Source organism: Lolium perenne, chromosome 6, assembly GCF_019359855.2.
Source record: "Lolium perenne isolate Kyuss_39 chromosome 6, Kyuss_2.0, whole genome shotgun sequence".
Classification (NCBI taxonomy): domain Eukaryota; kingdom Viridiplantae; phylum Streptophyta; class Magnoliopsida; order Poales; family Poaceae; genus Lolium; species Lolium perenne.
Window position 1 is genome coordinate 13198752 of NC_067249.2, and position 20091 is coordinate 13218842.

General features: G+C 42.5%; 1 protein-coding gene across 1 annotated transcript; it reads left to right on the plus strand.

Moving 5' to 3' along the window:
• The first annotated feature begins 6950 nt into the window (after positions 1 to 6950).
• LOC139832290 (retrovirus-related Pol polyprotein from transposon RE2) lies at positions 6951 to 8507 on the plus strand. The gene is made up of 4 exons (XM_071822015.1): positions 6951 to 7223; positions 7286 to 7474; positions 7536 to 8012; positions 8478 to 8507. Exons 1-4 carry the CDS (start codon positions 6951 to 6953, stop codon positions 8505 to 8507), a joined length of 969 nt encoding a protein of 322 aa, XP_071678116.1.
• Positions 8508 to 20091: the final 11584 nt, after the last annotated feature.

Here is a 20091-nt window from a genome sequence, read left to right on the forward strand (position 1 = left end):
GCTTTTGAAACTCTAAAGAAAGCATTAACAACTGCTCCTATAGTTAAACCTCCTGATTGGAATTTACCTTTTGAAATTATGTGTGATGCTAGTGATTTTGCTGTAGGCGTTGTTCTTGGACAGCGAGTAGATAAAAAATTGAATGTTATTCATTATGCTAGTAAAACTCTTGATGCTGCTCAAAGAAATTATGCTACAACTGAAAAAGAATTGTTAGCTGTAGTCTTTGCTTGTGACAAGTTTAGATCCTATATTGTTGATTCAAAAGTTACAATTCATACCGATCATGCTGCAATTAGATACCTTATGCAAAAGAAAGATGCTAAGCCAAGGCTTATTAGATGGGTGCTTCTATTGCAAGAATTTGATTTGCATATTATAGATAGGAAAGGTGCTGATAATCCTGTTGCTGATAATTTGTCTAGATTGGAAAATATCGCTTATGATCCTGTTCCTGTTAATGATAGTTTTCCAAATGAACAATTGGCTGTAATAAAGGTGAGCTCGCGAGATAGTCCTTGGTATGCCAATTATGCTAACTTTATTGTTTCCAAGTACTTGCCTCCAACCTTTTCAGCTCAGCAAAGGAGGAAATTCTTTTATGATTTGAGGCATTATTTTTGGGATGACCCACACTTATATAAAGGAGTGGATGGTATTCTGCGAAGATGTGTTCCCGAATATGAACAACAAGAGATATTGAGTAAGTGCCATGGTAGTGCTTATGGAGGACATCACGCCGGAGATAGAACCGCGCAAAAGGTTCTACAATCAGGTTTTTATTGGCCAACTCTCTTGAAAGATGCAAGGAAGTTTATTTTATCTTGTGATGAATGTCAAAGGGTTGGTAATATCTCCAGACGCAATGAAATGCCTATGAATTATACTCTTGTTATTGAACCATTCGATTGTTGGGGATTTGACTTCATGGGTCCTTTCCCTTCCTCAGAAGGTAACACTCATATACTTGTTGCTGTTGATTATGTTACTAAATGGGTGGAAGCCGTACCCACAAAAAGTGCTGATGGTGAGACCTCTTTAAGAATGCTTTTAGATATTATTTTTCCTAGATTTGGAGTTCCTAGATATCTTATGACTGATGGAGGTTCTCATTTTATTCATGGTGGTTTTAGAAAAACTCTTGCTAAATATGGTATTAATCATAGAATTGCTTCCGTTTATCATCCTCAAACTAGTGGGCAAGTAGAATTATCAAATAGAGAGATTAAATCTATCTTGTAAAAGACTGTTAATAAATCTAGAAAGAATTGGGCTAGTAAATTGAAGCACTATGGGCTTATAGAACTGCTTATAAAAATCCTATGGGGATGTCACCTTATAAAATGGTTTATGGAAAAGCTTGTCATTTACCTTTAGAACTAGAGCACAAAGCTTATTGGGCTGTAAGAGAACTAAATAAAGATCCTAAACTAGCCGGTAAGAAGAGATTGCTACAATTGAATTCTCTAGATGAATGGAGAAGTGAAGCTTATGAAAATTCTAAACTCTTTAAAGAGAAAGTTAAGAAATGGCATGATAGAAGAATTATCAAAAGAGAATTTAATGTTGGGGATAAAGTCCTATTGTATCGGTCTCGTCTCAGATTTTTTGCATGGAAATTACTCTCAAAATGGGAAGGACCATATGTCATTGTGGAGGTGTATCGTTCAGGGGCAATTAAAATTAGTTCTCTGCAAGGCGATGCCACACAAGTGGTGAATGGACAAAGGCTCAAGCATTATATCTCTGGGGATTCTTATAATGAAGATGTTGATGTTATTCGAGTGGAAACTCCGGAAGCTTTCATCAAAGGTCAAATTGACGGTTCTGCAGAATTCGACTTTGAATAGGTAACAATACTGGTAATAAAAATTTCGCGTTTTACTTTCCGAACAATCTTTTTGCTGTTTTTGGAAAATATGAAAAATTACGAGATCGAAATGGAGTGGAGGAGACGCACGAGGGCGTGCCCCCATAGGCCGGCGCGGGCCCCAGCCTGGCCGCGCCGACCTATGAGGAGGGCCCCTCGTTGCCCCTCTCCGACTCTGGTTCGACCTGGTACTTTCCTCTTATGTCGTAAAAATTCCTGCTATATAATTCCCCGGACCCCTAGAGGTCCGTATATCGTTTTCTCGACGTGTTTTGTTTCGAGCTGTTTCTGCCAGGATCTGTCTTTGATCTAGGAGCATCATGGCCTCCAACAACAAGGGCAAGGGGCTTTCGGATGAAGATATTCAAGATCCCGAGAGAAAGAGGTGGACGAGAGCGTCAAGGAAGAAGATGAAGAAGAAGTGGAGGAAGACTCGCTTGCGCACCCGCGTGCTACCATCGCAAGCATCATGGTGGTGGAGAACCCTTTCAGTGCCAAGAGGAGCGCAAGAATTCGCACCGGAGGAAAGGTTCCACGTCACTACCTAGCTCCAAAGACATCTTCTCCAGGCACCTACAACCCCTTCCGCAATCTAATTTACAATAGTCAAATTGAAAGGACTCCCAAGGCAGCATTGCCTAGCAATTGGGATATAGATCGTTCTAACACTGCAGGAAGGATGAAGCCTGAAGCTGAAGAGTGGGGAAATAACTCCAAGAGTTGGGACTCGCCGTCGGACATACTTCTTAACCGCGTCGAGGACAATTCGGAGATGATCCGCAACCTCATGTACAAGATTGATGAGCTTCAGAAGCTTGTTGAGAAGCTTGTCAAAAATTCATCATCACCACCGCCGAAGGAGTAATTCATCATCGGTATTGGCATCCCCTTGGTTTGTTCCAAGCTTGGGGGAGTGCCGCGGTATCACATCATCACTATCTTTTACTTTTTACTGTCAAGTAGTGTCATATCATGAGTAGGGAAGTTATCATATAAGATGGGTTGCAGTGTGGAAGTATCTCTCTTTAGTTGGTTGTCTATGTATCCCTTGGTATGAGCTATCGTTATGGAATATCAATGAGAAGTCTTATCATTTACATATTGCACATCTTATTTTAGTTTGCAATCTTTATTATATGATTGATCTTGTTGTTAGTATTGGTATCACTTTGGGAGCATTGAGTAAATCTGTTTGGTTTTGGCAAACTTAGCATTGGTCAATAGCGACAACACTTTGAGGTTTAAGTAGAAAAGAGAAATACATGTAGATATGTTGTTTCATTGTCTTTCTTTCTTGTTAGCTCTTAAGCTTATTATTCTGAAGTTAAAATTGTTTGTGCTTACAAGGAAGATGCATGATTTTTTCTATCACATGTATATTTGTTTGTTTCCCTCAACTCTTATGCTTGCTAATCAACCTTGCTAGCCAAAAACCTGTACCGAGAGGGAATGCTTCTCGTGCATCCAAACCTTAACCCAAACCTATGCCATTTGTGTCCACCATAACTACCTACTATGTGGTAGTTCCTGCCATTCCAAGTAAATACTTCATGTGCTACCTTTAAACAATTCAAAAATTTATCGTCCCTTATTTGTGTCAATGTTCTATAGCTCATGAGGAAGTATGTGGTGTTTTATCTTTCAATCTTTTTGGGCAACTTTCACCAATGGACTAGTGGCTTCATCCACTTATCCAATAATTTTGCACAAAGAGCTGGCAACGGGGTTCCCAGCCCCAATTAATTAACTTTCATAATTTTACAAATAGACACTCCTCCACGGTATGTGATTGTTGGAAGGCACCCGAGGATTCGGTTAGCCATGGCTTGAGAAAGCAAAGGTTGGGAGGAGTGTCATCTCTAAATAAAACTAAAATAAATAGACACTCCTTCATGGTATGAGATTGTTGGAAGGCACCCGAGGATTCGGTTAGCCATGGCTTGTGAAAGAAAAGGTTGGAAGGAGTGTCACCCAAAAATAAAAATTTCATGGGAGCCGCTCTTCGAGAGTCTGTCTGGCAAGGGGGTTAGAGTACCCGCTACCATTCGTTGACAATAACAAACACCTCTCAAAACTTTACTTTTATACTCTTTATATGATTTCAAAACTGAAAAAGCTCTAGCACATGATTTAATCCCTGCTTCCCTCTGCGAAGGGCCTGTCCTTTACTTTATGTTGAGTCAGTAAACCTATTTCCCTCCATCTTAAGCAAGCAATTGAGTTGTTATGATCAAACTATTTATATTGTGATCTACTTAATCATGCCTTTTATTCTTCCTTGTTTAGTACAAGTTTTATCTGAATGAATACAACTTTGAAAGTTATCAATGATTATGAGGAGATTATTATGATTGAGTATGCAAGTTGTGCCATATAAGCTTTAACATAAGAGCGCTGCTCGATGGATAAGTACAATCTGTTAATTGTTCTCTGACCAAGAACGAAGTTTGCCATCACCAATTATGATTTCTTATGCACCTTTATTTGTGATTACCTTCTACTTGTTCCAAGTTGAATTATATGAGGAAGTTGTTCACTAGAATGTCTTGTGTGAATTAATATGATGCTTCTTGTCCGTATTTTATTTATCGACTCTTCACTCCATAAACATGTGGCCCTGTTTACCGAGTTCAGTTTCGCTTGGGGACAAGCGAAGTCTAAGCTTGGGGGGAGTTGATACGTCCATTTTGCATCACTATTTTATATCATAATTTACTGTTATTCATTGATATATTTCATATTTAGAGGTAATACTTATGTTATTTCATCTATTTTGCATGTTTTATGATTTTTGGAGGATCGCGCACCGGAGTCAGGATTCTGCTGGAAAAACCGCCGTCAGAATGCAATATTTCGGAAGATCAACAATTGACGGAATTTATATGAAAAATCCTATTTTTCCAGAAGACGAAGGGAGCCAAAAGGGGGAGCCGAGGAGGGCCGCCATAGGCCCCCCTAACAGGCCGGCGCGGGCCCTGCCCTGGCCGCGCCGCCATGTGGGGAGGGGGCCCACAGCCCCCTCTGGCCTCCTCTCCTCCGCGTACTTCTTCGTCCCGAAAACCTAAGCTCGAGAGGATAGTCGCGAAGAGTCACAGCCGCCTTTGCGGGGCGAAAAACACCAGAGAGAAAGGAGCTCTCCGGCAGGCTGAAATCTGCCGGGGAAATTCCCTCCCGGAGGGGGAAATCGACGCCATCGTCACCGACATCGAGCTGGACATCATCTCCATCACCATCGTCATCATCTCCATCATCATCACCGCCATCTCCACCGCTGCACCTCGTCACCGCTGTAACAATTAGGGTTGGATCTTGATTGTTTGATAGGGGAAACTCTCCCGGTATTGATTTCTACTTGTTATTGATGCTATTGAGTGAAACCATTGAACCAAGGTTTATGTTCAGATTGTTATTCATCATCATATCACCTCTGATCATGTTCCATATGATGTCTCGTGAATAGTTCATTTAGTTCTTGAGGACATGGGTGAAGACTAAATGTTAGTAGTGAATTATGTTGGGTAATATTCAATGTTATGATATTTAAGTTCTGGTGTTATTCTTCTAGTGGTGTCATGTGAACATCGACTACATGATACTTCACCTTTATGGGCCTAGGGGAATACATCTTGTATTCGTTTCCCAATTGCGGGGTTGCCGGAGTGACAGAAACCTAAACCCCCGTTGGTATATCGATGCAGGAGGGATAGCAGGATCTCAGAGTTTAAGGCTGTGGTTAGATTTATCTTAATTACTTTCTTGTAGTTGCGGATTCTTGCAAGGGGTATAATCACAAGTATGTATTAGTCCTAGGAAGGGCGGTGCATTATCATAGGTTCACCCACACAACACTTATCAAAACAATGAAGATTAATCAGCTATATGAAGCGAAAGCACTAGACTAAATTTCCGTGTGTCCTCAAGAACGTTTGGTCATTATAAGTAAACAAACCGGCTTGTCCTTTGTGCTAAAAAGGATTGGGACACTCGCTGCAATTATTTCTCTCGCACTTTACTTACTCGTACTTTATTCATCTGCTACACTAAAATCCCCTGAATACTTGACTGTGAGCATTTACAGTGAATCCTTCATCGAAACTGCTTGTCAACACCTTCTGCTCCTCGTTGGGATCGACATTCTTACTTATCGAAAATACTACGATACACCCCCTATGCTTGTGGGTCATCACTGCCCGTCCTCCTTTGCCCTTGCAATTAAGATGGCCAACATATCTCCAACAATGTTGCATAACATGGGTGCCAATGGATCACCCTGTCGAAGACCTTTCCTGGTTTGAAAATAGTGACCAATGTCATCATTGACCTTGATCCCTACACTTCTGCCTCTAACGAATTGTTCGATGATTTTGCACCATTTGGGATCAAAACCTTGATAGGTCTAACTGACATTAGTTCCTTTAGTTGTCCGCGTGTCGGTGTGTGTATCATCCTGAAGCTGATCCTCTAGTGTTGTGATCATTGTCGACTAGCTGGTCTGCTGCTGCTGCCTGCTTCCATCTAGGCTTCGAGCGAGAAGGTCTTCGCTAGCTACAAGCTAGGCTTGTTTCATATGTGTGTGTGCTCGTGACGCATTGTAAGCTGTTGTCAACATCCTTGTACTTGTGGCCGTATGGCTTTATTAATTTAAAGCTAGACATTTATGCCTTATGTTCAAAAAACTTAGTGGTGCTTTTTAGGGCAAAACATGCTTAACTTTGTCGAATAATAATGTTTACAGGTATAAAGACATGATCAGGAGATGGATTAGCCTTAAATGGCACCGTTTGTTAAAAACAATTGTTATGTACGTTGTGTATGTCACGTGTTAGGAGATATGGTAGTTAGTTGTTTCAGCCTTGATGTACACGACATGATCTGAACTATAAAGATCATGCCGATCTTATCTATCTTCTCACGTTGTAATCCTTCCCTTGTACGCAACCTGCCGTTGGCAGCCTATATAAACATGCAGCCGATGGGAGTTCCAACCATCGTTCCCACAATACCTCTTGAGCGATCATATGGTATCAGAGCCGATTTCCTAAACCCATCTATGTGCCTCGCTCCCAACTCCCTCACCACCATGACTAATCCCCTAGCTGGCATCACCGTGAGCGAGAAGTTGACGAGAGCTAACCATCTCCTATGGCAGTCCCAGGTCCTGCCCCCCATCCGTGGCGCCCGCATGTTGAGTTTCCTCGACAAGGAGACGGTGCTGCCGCCAGAAACCCTGGTAGTGGAAAAGGATAGCAAAACCACCAAAGAGCCGAACCCCGCCTACGAAGCGTGGGTGGCTGCAGATCAGCAGGTCCTCACCTTCCTTCTCGGATCGCTGACGCCGGACATCCTCGTCTCTGTAATCGGGATGGACACGGCTGCTGAAGTCTGGGGGCCATCAAGGCAATGTTTACCTCCCAGTCAAGGACGCGGGTCTCAAACCTGCGTGTCGCCCTCGCCAAGATGAGGAAGGACAACATGACGACGGCGGCCTTCTTCACCAAGATGAAAGGCTTCGCCGACGAGCTCGCCTCCGCGGGCCGGCCCATCGATGAGGAGGAGCTGGTAGAGTACCTCCTCGCCTGCCTCGACGACACCTACGATCCCGTTGTTCGCCGCCATCGGCGTCAACGGCGGCAAGGATCTCACCGTGAGCGATCTGTATGCTCAGGTGACTGCGTACGACAACCGCATGGAGCTGTTGACCGACGGTGCCTATGACAGCTCCTCCTTTGTCAACTCCGCTCAGCATGGGCGCGGAGGATACCGTGGACGGAACGGACACCGTGGAGGCCGCGGTGGCAACCGTGGCCATGTTCTTGGCCAGCGTGGAAGCGGTGGTCGTCGTGGACGTGGAGGCAGGGCCAGCGGCAAGGACCGCGATCTCGTCACCTGTCAGATCTACGGGAAAGTAGGTCATGAAGCCTGGAAGTGTTGGCACCGCTACTCCGATGACGATGAAGAAGAGGAGGAAGAAAAGGGTGCCAATGCCGTGTCCAACTCCTACGGCGTGGACACTAATTGGTATGGCGACACCGGCGCCACCGATCACATCACCGGTGAGCTCAACAAGCTCACCAGGAAGGAGAAGTACCAGGGCCGTGATCAGATCCATGCGGCCAATGGGCAACGTATGAGCATTAGTCATGTTGGTCATGCAATCGTTAATACCCCTCTAAAAATTTGCACCTCAACAAAGTTCTTCATGTTCCACATGCCTCAAAAAGCCTTGTTTCTATTCGTTTTACTCTTGACAACAATGTTTTTCTTGAGTTTCACCCATGGTTCTTTTATGTGAAAGATCAGGCCACGAAGAGGGTTCTTCTTAAAGGACGATGCATCCAAGGTCTCTACCCCTTCATATCTTCATCACCAATCAAGAATAAACAAGTTTTTAGCGTCACCAAGCCTTCAGCTTCACGGTGGCATAGTCGTTTAGGTCATGCTTCCTTTCGAATTGTTCAAAAAATCCTTAGTAGACATGAGCTCCCATGCTCCAATAAAGTTAGTGTTGAGTCTGTTTGTGATTCATGCCAAAGGGCAAAAAGTCATCAATTACCATATGAGAGATCCCATAGTGTTTCCACTGCCCCCCTTCAACTTGTGTTCTCAGATGTCTGGGGACCTGCACCTAGTTCAGTAGGGTGCTAAACATACTATGTAAGCTTCATTGATGACTTTAGCAAGTTTGTATGGATCTATCTCCTTAAGAAAAAGTCTGATGTTTTCTAAATATTTCACAACTTTCATCACCTTGTTGAACGCCAATTCGATAGAAAAAACTTGCTTTACAATCTGATTGGGGTGGAGAGTATGAGAAGTTCAACTCCTTTTTCCAGAAAATTGGTATTGAACACCATGTATCATGCCCTCACGCCCATCAGCAAAATGGGTCAGCTGAGCGCAAGCATCGCCACATTGTCGAAGTAGGACTTGCTCTCCTTGCCAATGCTTCCATGCCATTAAAATTTTGGGATGAAGCTTTCATAACCGCCACATATCTCATTAATATGTTACCCTCCAAGGTCATCAATAATCAAACACCCATGGATTGACTTCTTAACAAGACACCTGATTATCTATCTCTTAGACCTTTTGGTTGTGCTTGTTGGCCTAACCTCAGACCATATAATAAACGTAAATTCGCCTTTCGGTCAAAACAATGTGTCTTTCTTGGTTATAGCCCCATGCACAAAGGTGTCAAGTGTTTAGGTGTCACATCTGGTAGAGTCTATATCTTCCGAGACGTTGTCTTTGATGAAACAGTGTTTCCTTTTGCCAACTTACATCCTAACGCTGGTTCACTTCTCCGTCGGGAAATTCTTCTTCTACCCGAGTTTCTCCAAAATCCGGTGTCATCTCATGAGGGGAATAAATGTTGCATTGATCTAACACCTAATGCTGCTAATATATCTGGTCTTGTGAGCCCTTGTGTGTAGGAAACTGGAGAAGAAAATTGCATGCAAAATGGTGCAAAAACGAGCTCAAATGAAGCTAGTATACGTACTAACATGGCTGGCGCTGAGTACGAGGAGCATCATCATCGGATCACGCGCGAACATTCTCGTGGCAGCGTATCTGCGCGTGCATCAGGCGATCGAGCAGAGAAGTAGCCTCGGTCACCGGCTCACCAATCCAGCCCCGCCACGTCGCGTGGCCCTGCCATTACCAGCTGTTTCCCGACTGCGTCGCCATCCACCAGCACATGCAGTGAATCATCAAGCGACGCGCGGCACTCGCCGGTTGGCTCTTCGGGGGAAAGCGTGTCTGACGCTAGCGCTGCTCCGACAGAATCTCTGTCGCCCGTGCACCTAGAGGGATCCACTGTGCTGCCTCGACCTGCAGCTCCACCCGTGGCCGTTCACAGGACAAGGTAAAAAACCGGTAACTTAAAACCAAAACGGTACACAGATGGTACTTTGCGTTATGGTTTATTTTGCATTACTTGTGAACCTGACAATTTGCAAGTAGCTTTAGCTGATAAAAATTGGAAGCAAGCTATGGATGATGAGTACAAAGCTTTGATAGATAACAAAACTTTGCATTTAGTATTGTATAAAAGTGGTATAAATTTAATAGATTGCAAATGGGTCTATAGAATTAAAAGAAAATCTGATGGTACTATTGATAGATATACGGCTAGACTAGTGGCAAAAGGGTTCAAACAAAGATATGGAATAGATTATGAGGATAATTTTAGTCTTCTTGTAAAAGCTGCTACTATTAGACTTGTGCTAGCTATTTCAGGGTCAAAAGGATGGAGCTTGAGGCAACTAGATGTAAAGAATGTGTTTCTTCATGGTGTTCTGGAATAAGACGTCTATATGAAGCAACCACCTGGGTATGAAAAATCAAATGCTCCTCATCATGTGTGTAGACTTGACAAGTCTCTATATGGGCTCAAGCAAACGCCAAGAGCATGGTTTGCTAAGCTGAGCTCCAAACTGCAAGAGCTGCGTTTTCTGGCATCCAAGGCAGGTACATCTCTTTTCATATTAAACAAGTCAGGTATCATTATTTTTGTGCTAGTCTATGTGGATGACATTATTTTTACTAGTTCCTCCAACAAAGCAATTGCATCACTTCTTCAAGATCTCAGTTCATCATTTGCATTAAAAGATCTTGGTGATTTTCACTTCTTCTTGGGCATTGTGGTTAAAAAGTTCAGTCAAAGTATTAAATTAACTCAAGAAAAATATGCTTTTGATTTGATTAATAGGGTTGGCTTAAAGAACTGCAAGTCACCGCCAACACCACTGTCAACATCAGAAAAGCTTTTTGTCACAGAAGGATAGCTCCTAGGACCAGAAGATGGTACAAGGTATAGGAGCATTGTTGGAGCATTACAATACTTGACTCTCACCAGACCAGATATTGCCTTCTCTGTCAACAATGTATGCCAGTTTCTGCATGCACCAACTACTGTACATTGGTCAGCTGTGAAAACAATTCTGAGATATATCAGTGGTAAAGTGATCCTTGGTCTAACCTTTAGAAGATCACCATCAACACTAGTAAGTGCTTTTTCAGATGCTGATTGGGCAGGTTGTGTTGATGATAGAAGATCTACAAGAGGTTTTGCTGTATTTTTTTGGACCTAACTTGATTTCTTGGAGTGCTAGAAAGCAGGCAACTATGTCCAGATCAAGTACAGAAGCTGAATATAAATTTCTTGCTAATGCTACTGCTGAAGTTATATGGATTGAGTCTCTTCTGAAAGAACTTGGAATTCCAAGGAAGCAGACGTCATGCTTATGGTGTGATAATATGGGTGCAACTTATCTTTCTGCTAATCCTATATTTCATGCTAGAATGAAACATATTGAAATTGGTTTTCATTTTGTACGTGAAAGAGTAGCAAGAAAAAAGCTATAGATCAGATTTATTTCAACCAAGGATCAAGTGGCGGATCGATTTACTAAGGCATTACCAGCTCGACAGTTTGAAGAGTTTAAGCACAATCTCAACCTCAAGGATGGTTGAAATTGAGGAGGGGTGTTAAACACAGTTGTTATGTACGTCGTGTATGTCACGTGTTAGGAGATATGGTAGTTAGTTGTTTCAGTCTTGATGTATACGGCATGATCTGAACTATAAAGATCATGCCGATCTTATCTATCTTCTCACCTTTTTCGAAAAAAATCTATCTTCTCACGGTGTAATCCTTCCCTTGTACGCAACCTGCCGTTGGCAGCCTATGGGAGTTCCAACCATCGTTCCCACAATACCTCTTGAGCGATCATACCCTTCAGCCTGTCATAAAGCGTATCTTCTGAGGCCATATGTCTAGGTGTTCGATTGTCTATACCTTCATGTATAAAAGAACATGAAGTGAGATCCTTGGCATCCATTGTTGTTCAAACTCTATTTCAGCTTTACACTTAGTCGATAGCTTCGAGTAGCAAATAAACCTGAACCTAACGGTGTCGTCTTGCACTGTAATGTTTCAGATTCAGTTAAGAGATAGTCGTTTTGGATAGGTTTAGTTAGCTATTTTGTAGCTCTGCTTGATCTACCTGTGGGCTCGGTATATGCATGCCCGCCGTAGTTGTATGATCGTTGAGCGCATACACTGATCATGGGTGGCACGATCCAGTCACTAGTACATAACATGCCTTCACACACGGTTGAAATGGTCTGACACACACGGTTTACCGAACCGTCACTATGTAAGGGTATGCGACGGGCCTTAACTAGGCACATAATTAACGAAGCCGTGTGTGATAAGTCTCACTACCACATGGTTGGCAGGGCCGACCCTGACCCATGGCAGCCATGGGTGGCTGCTTAGGGCCCATGCCTTTGGGGGGCCCAAAATTGGGGCTTTTGTTTACTATGGACTGAAAAGAAGAAAGGTAAAACAAGATTATAAGCGAACAGGGTCAGGTAGAAAAGATGCAAGAAGTAAAAGTACCTCATGTCCCGATCAGTCCAATCTTACTCTGATTGGCAGTCTTCCACGACTACGAGGCCATTGCTTGGCTGCTTCCCTCAATCGATTCTTTTGAAAAACATAGACGTCGATTGAGTGTTCCGTCTGTTCGTCTCTAGTCTCGCCGATCGTCCTGCCTGACCGCTCGTATGTTCGTCTCTCGTCTCACCAATCGCCTAGCTCGACTGTCTTGCTACCTCATCTTTTTTCTCTTGTCTCTATGTGATTGTGTCTCTTAGATTACCTCGCCCCGCCCGACCTACCGTCCTGTCCTTCCATGAGTTCATGATTAAATCTCTTGTCTAATTCTTCGTCTAAGTTATGACTTATTTATTTAACTAGGATTCTAATTTCATGTAAATTTCTTCATAATTATAGGTGCTATAATGCCAAAAAAATTATTCTGTGCTGCGAAAAAGAGAAAGCTAGATAATCAATTCATTGAAATGCAAAGAGGTGCTTTGAATAAGTATTCTCCAATGATATTCGGTGCTGCGAAGAAGCATTTTTGCGAAGCATTGAAGCGCAGTTGTTAATGGAGTCTTTGGTTTTATTTGAGATAATTAAACTAGTAGAAAATACTTGTTATATTTCCCAACCATTTTATTATTATTTCTATCAGTTATGCATATAAATAAAAGTAGGCTTATACATATAGTTATATATCTAATTATGTGTACGCATATGTTAGTCCTAAGGGGTCTTTTTGTTAACTTCACCCAAGGGCCCTGAAAAACATCGGGCCGACCCTGATGGTCGGGACACGGAATCATTTGCCATAAAGCCACGGTTCCCCGTTGTTTTTCTTGCCTGAATCATGAGCGATCCCTATTCTCCTCTCAACGCGGGAGCGAGCGGTCGCTCCGCTCAGAGCGAGAAGGAGTTGGGCCGGCCCATTTAGCGACGGAATTGGATTTGCTTCGTTTTTTTTTTTCAGTTTTTCTCATTTTCTACTGGTTTTTCCTTCCAGTTTTTTGGTTTTGCCAATTGGTTTTTTCTGGACTTTGCAAACTTTAAATTTTTTCAAATTTGAACGTTTTTTAAGTTTGAACATTTTTAGATTTGAACTTTTTAAAGTTGAACAATTTTTAAGTTTAAACAAATTTTATTTTTGAACATTTTTAGATATGAACATTTTTCACGTTTGAACAATTTTCAGATTTGATCTTTTTCTGAAATTTGCATACATTTTAATTTGATTTTTTTTTCAATTTGGAACTTTTTCATATTTTGAACATTTTTTAATTTAAACATTTTTTAATTTTGAACTTTTTTAGATTTGAATATTCTTAAATCTGAACATTTTTTAATCCAAACTTTTTTCAAATTTACACTTTTTATAGATTTGAACATTTTATAAATCTAAAACCGAAAGGAGAAAAAGTAGAGAGAAGCAGTACCTTGTTGGGCCGAGCGGCCCAGGCGGAAGCTCTTCAGGCGGAGCGAACCGTCGCTCCCGCTTAAGGCCTTGTTTGGTACTAGTGTTTTAGTGGGGATTAGTGGGGATAATACTCTAAAGTATTGGGTGAATCACTGCTGTCACCCAATCCCCAAAACCCCATCCCCAATTCACTAGGTATGGGTAGAGTATTGGGGATTGAAAAAATTACACTAAAAATTTGGGAAAAAGTGGAGATAAGTGGGGATTAAACTCTCTCATACTCTAGCACCAAATATGCATTGAGCATAAGTGGGGATTTAAAATGAAGCGGATTATCCCCACTAATCCCCACTAAAACTCTAGTACCAAACAAGGCCTAAGGCGGAGAGTAGGCGCTCCCTGAATCATGTGTGTTACTTACGTCATCGCAAAACGATTATTTTCTACTTCTGATGTGCGTATATTCACAACAACACAAATGCTTATGTTTGTTTAATCGTGGCATACACACAATTTAGTTTAAGCTTGTTGAAAAGCCCAGTTTGGAGGAGAAGAGGTGCACTTTTGCCTAGGATTTGGACATTCATTAGGGTGTTGTTGCCATTATTTAAAAGCCCATCAACACACAGGTGTTTTCGTGCAAACTAATTTGTGCGCCACAAGAATCTTCTGCCTTGGTGAAAGCCCACAGCCGAGTACTAGAAGATCTAGTGAAACATTAACACTTTCCGGGTTGTCCTGTGTGCGAGCCCCAGCTTGCTCCCAAATGTGCTTACAAAGATGGATTAGGTGGATTTCGGCACTCTCGGTGCTTGTTGTACACTGGGCTGAAATACCTTGAAAAGCTTCCGCGCATAGCTGGAAAGGTAGAGGTTAACATTCTGAGGTCTCCCATTTCTCACATTGGTCAAGATCTTGCATGAAGAAGATAGACTTGAAGTATAAGATGATTTAAATCTAGTCTAATCTTAGCCGTACATGTATTCTAACAATGTGTACATGAACGCAAGATCATTTTAGGTGGACGCTGCAAGTGTTCTCAGTTGGGACACTACTAGAACAATCTATCTATATATATACAACCAATAGAAGCACTAACAGTCGCTACATAAAGAGCTAATCCTTTAATAGCTGGTAGCTGCAACTAGCTAGCTAGCTAGCTAGACTTTCTGAATACATGGTCGGCATCATAGATATACTACCTTTATCCCAAGGCTTAAGACCTATATATTTTTCAGAAAGTTAAACGAAGTAAAGTTTGATCAAATTTTTAGAAGAATTTATGAACAAATATGATATTTTGTAGGTACCATATGAAAATATATTTCATTATCTATCTAATGACATTGATTTTGTACTTTTCATATTAACGATTTTTGATAAAAACTTAGTCGAACTTAAAATAGTTTGACTTTCTGAAAAAAAATATAGGCCTTAAGCCTTGGGATGGAGGTAGTAGTGAACAGTGTAGTAGTGAAGTTCTGAACCAATACCCACTCCCGCACTCACTTTCATTCGTCATCTCTTTCAACTATACACCTTTGAATTTTGCAAAAAAATCATACACATTTGAATATATATCAGTGCTTTCAATGGCCTTTAAAAACCCAAAAAATCATTTTATCCGGTTAATTGTGTCAAAGAATCAGATACCAAGCAAAGACAACATGTTTCTTCATGGACAGAGCTTTGGTTCTCCGGTTTACCTTTTTATACAAGCTTTTACACGTTTTATTCGGGTAATTGTGTCCAAGGAAATAATACTCCTTTGGATCCATGTTAAATCAGCGACAAAAGTTGCATTGGAGGGAGCACTATACTTCATAGAAGGATGAAAGTAAGAAAAAAGTTCTAATATATTGTCTACTAATCAACACCATGTTAGCCATCAAATAAATATATTTATATTCATGGTCGATCATGTTTACTTAAAAGACGTATTTCGAGAAACATGGGCAATTGCACTTCAATAATTATAAGATAGACTTCATCAAAGACCAGTCTTTCATTTTGTTTATATTGGATAGAAGATCGTATATTTTCATCCTTGCGTACAATAATACAGACTTGGGTGCAGGCAAGGAAGAGGCACAAGACAGGAGATGAGGAATAGGGAGGTTATGAACTCACTTACTTGTGGGTGTTGTATGGCATACGGAGTTAGTATGCATGATTTATTTGTAAATATATTAATATTTTTTTAATAAAAGGAGTTTTATTACTTAAAAGGTTTAAGTATTTACGCACATAGCCACACAAATCCAAACCTATCAATAGACAAAAAATAAGAAGACGCAAAAGGAGTAATCCTCTAAGAAACTGCTTATGGATCTATGGTGAGAGAGAACCAATCCGTAGATTACGCTGCCATTCATGTTGGTAGCCACCTCCATAAACAGGTTGGTTCTCCACATGCTGAAGAGAATATCATGAACAGAACAAACATGTGCACCAGTAGATAACCTGCATAAGAGAAGAGTTTTTATGATTAAAAATCTTGTCATTTCTATATAACCATAGCGACCATATAACAACAAGCCCTCACATCCTAATAAGTATTTTAAACCTATGACCCACACCATTTAACCAATTGCCAAATGTATTAGCAACACTAGGTAGCGTACATAAGGTATAACCTAAATGAAGGATTGGTCATGTAGATCTAACAAATTTATGATGGGCAAGCAAGCAAGGGATGAGTACTTGCAAAATAGAAAGTCGGAGACACACGCTAGGCCACGTCTCCATTTCGGGCAAACACCTTACTTCATCGCTAACACGGTTTGAGGGACTACAACACACACGAAAACATGCAATGAGTGTCTTCTTCGGAATGGTGAGGCGGAGGCTACTTCCTAAAGTTAGAATAAGGTTCTCCCCATCCTATCCTCGCTCCGGTGGTGCATCTAGCATCGGTGGAGGACACAAGGAGTTGTGTGTCTGGCGGATCTCTCGTGATCCAATCGTTTTTCGTGTTGGATTGTGTGGTTTCAGGCCAGTCTCTTCTGATCTACGGTTTTCATCATTGGCGGTGGTTGCTGCTCTGGTGCGTTGGTTCTTTGGGGCCTTAGCATGACGAATTCCAGCCTTCGGCTCACGCTAGTGTATGTAGTCGTCGCTAGGTGGTCCAGTGACCAATTTGTAGTATCTATTAGTTTTAGACATTTTTGTACTGTTGTTGATAATTATTAGTAGATCGGTGAAATTTTCGCAAAAAAAAAAAACTTGTGGCGCACACATTCTGAAGTGTCACCCGCATCTTCAGATGATATTGCTGTAACATATATGGTGCAAACCTACATCTAGCCTTTGGGACGCACACGCCAGTAGGCTACAGTAAAGAGATGGTGGTTCACTGTAATAAGGCGCCACATATCTCTATTGGAATGTTGGATACAAGGAAAATATGGTTGACTAGGTTCTTAAACCCACATCAGCATTGCTAGCAGCTACTTAGTATAAAGCCTGGGGCTAGTGCTTCCTCCCCAACACATCCACAATAGATCTAGAGTATCCCACCTTCCCCATCTTCCACGAACCCTTAAGCTCTTCTCTCTAACCCTCTGATCCGATGAGCACATACTTTCACCACCATGTGCAACAAATTTTCCCTCTGATGGTACTGTATTGCGTAATCGTGATCTCGGTTATCCGGTTAAACTATGATGTCTGAGCTAGGTTTGGGGGATCCACCTGCAGTGGGTTTACGTAGGAATGAGAGGTCTCAGACGATGTAGTGTGCTTTGCTTCGTAGGAATCTCTAGTATAAGGGAAACTACAAGTATCATGTGGTCTGTTTAGGGTGACTTCTTTTGGGCTTATGCTTATGCATAAGCCGACTTCTGAGTTTCGGTGAGGAGAAACTATGGTGGGTAGAAGCTCCTAGAAGCTAGTTCCTCCTATTCTTCCGGGCTTCTGAAATTATGGCTTATTTCTATGTTAAGTTGTAAAATGTCCATAAAGCCCCCAAAAAATTGATACTTGCCCTAAATTAGTGATGATACCATACACATTGTAGCTTTTAGTACAAAAATTAGCTAGGAATAAATAAAGAAATTATGAGAAGTAAAATGATAATAAAATCAGAAAATTGGTTCATGACAATACATACCAGAAAATTGGTTCATGTAACAAATGCTAGTAGAACATTAATTCTTATCTTGTGATACATATACAAGTCATAAATAAAAGATATCTTCACAGAACAATATATATCACAAAATTCAAATCACTAGAAGAACATCAATTCACAACCAGAGAACATTTAGAACAAATATACTACCAAAGTATGTATCAATGAAAATACAAGTAAACACTGGAATGAGCTATTTGCTAGCGGAGGACGAGGTGGATCGTGGAGGACTAGGTCGACGGTCTGCTGCTGGGGGCAGAACGGAGAGGTCGTTGGCGGCCCTGGTCTACGAGTGGAGAGGTGGGCGCCATCCTTGCTGTAGGTGGAGATGCGGGGCGAGAACTAAGGGATACGGGGCAAGAACAAACGGATGCGGGGGCGGCGGCGGTAAGGACGATGAGGTTAGCTGGGGGAGGACGGGATCGGCTTTCGGCCTGCGGGGGCGGAGCTGTAGAGGCGGGTGCCGTCCTTGCTGCAGTGACAAGAGTGGTGGCGGTGGCGGAACCCTAGCTTGGTGTCAAGAGCGCCATGGGGTGTTTGGGTTGGAGCGGTGCGAAGGAATGCGGGGCTGCCCCGATCCTATCAAGCGGTAAGTTGATTTTTCCTTGTTTTCTTTTTCAATTGCTCAAACGCTATTCTCTGGAATGGCAGTTTTGCTGTAAATAGAAGCAACGAAAAGGGTACAGATGACTAGTTTCTCGCTACATACATGATGTGGGCCTCACGGTGGGAGGAAGCTCTCTAGAAACTAACCCCATCTTTTCAGCTGTTTGGAACCTATATAAGCTAGGGTAGAAGCTCAAAAGAAGTCATCCTTAGAATCGTCTAGAAGCCACGGGATGTATGATACTACCTTGTCTAGCTCTGGATCTGATTCGTACTAAATAGCAACTATTCTTGTTGGGTGAGTTGTCGTTGATGTTTAGTCAGTGCAGCCGATGCCACATGTACAATCTAGTTTCTGATGCAAGTGGATACGGTTCGTACAGAGTATCGACTGTTCTGCATTATCGTGTTATATCTACTAGGTTTAGTCGATGATGTGAGGTTTGCTGTCACTGGTACTAGAAATGCTCGGTTGATGTGTATATTTTGTCTATGGAATTTCTAAATTAGTAGGAAATCCCGGACGTTGGACAAACTTTGTGTTTGTTAACTCTTATTACACGATTGCTGTAGCCATACTTTAGAACTGAAACCAATTATATCCCAGCAGGCTGATTCATTTTTACTCGTCTGGTACATGTAGGAGGGTCTACTTGTTCACTTGGTTGATTTCCTCATAATTATTCTTCAGAATAACAGTGACACTAGCTAGCACTCTTGCTAATTCTAGCAAGGCATGTGTGCACGTATTCGATTTCTAGCATGCAGTTTGCAGCTATACAGAGTACCATGTAAGAGCATCTTGGGAAACCCATATGCCGCGGCGTTGTCGTTTTTTACTCCGTACGAGGGGCGCCGGCACGAACATACAAATGGGGCCGGTGAGCTGCCAGCCATAGCACCCATAATACATATAATCGGAAATTTAAATATTACTTTATTGAAGATGCCGATTGCCCTGTAGTACATGTCTTCGTAGTAGTCGTGGTTGTCCCCGCCATCGTTGCAGTCGCTCGGTTTGCATGGCTGGAGTGGAACCTGTTCAGCTGTGACTGCGCAAGCTGCAGCTCTGGTTGCGCACATTGCGGTGATCGATGGCCGCAATAGCTATAGCCGTGGCCGAGGTCACCGCGACACGCACGGTAGGCCTTCTCCTCCTTCGCCCACCAGGATCGGGCGTAGTCCACCGGCAGCGGCCGATGTGATTCCAGGAAGGCGCGTATGGTAGCACGTTGGCCCGGATACTCCTTCGGGTTGTCAGGGCACGTGTAACTGTGCACGACCATGGCATACTTTGGAGGCACCTACCACTCCGGCGGCGGTTGTACGCGCCCCGGCGGAACCATCCGAAGTTGGCCGTGTTGGGCGAGGGTTTTCGGATGTCGACACCATCGCGCCTGCTGCCGCCATTCTTCTGATGGAAGTGGGGGTATCCCAGACGGGGGTAATTGCCCGCCATGATGTGGTCCATCACGCTCTCGAGAGTCCGACCACCCCACCATACCCGGCGACCAGCCTCGTTGTTGTTCCCCGACGTACTTGGCGAGCTTGCTCTCCCGCCGATTGGCGAAGAAGGCGTCCCAAGTCACATTGTTATCAGGATCCAGTAGGGATCCATCCGCTGCTCGGGCGTGAGCTCAATGTAGTAGTAGTGGGTGATGGCCGTACGGAGAGCC

What these genes read in the sequence shown, in the direction of transcription:
- LOC139832290 (XM_071822015.1), top strand. Translation starts at nt 6,951, where the DNA reads ATGACTAATCCCCTAGCTGGCATCACCGTGAGCGAGAAGTTGACGAGA. An exon ending in ACGACACCTACGATCCCGTT is followed by an intron (nt 7,475 to 7,535) that starts GTTCGCCGCCAT and finishes CTGTATGCTCAG; the next exon opens with GTGACTGCGTACGACAACCG. An exon ending in AACGTATGAGCATTAGTCAT is followed by an intron (nt 8,013 to 8,477) that starts GTTGGTCATGCA and finishes TTGTGTTCTCAG; the next exon opens with ATGTCTGGGGACCTGCACCT.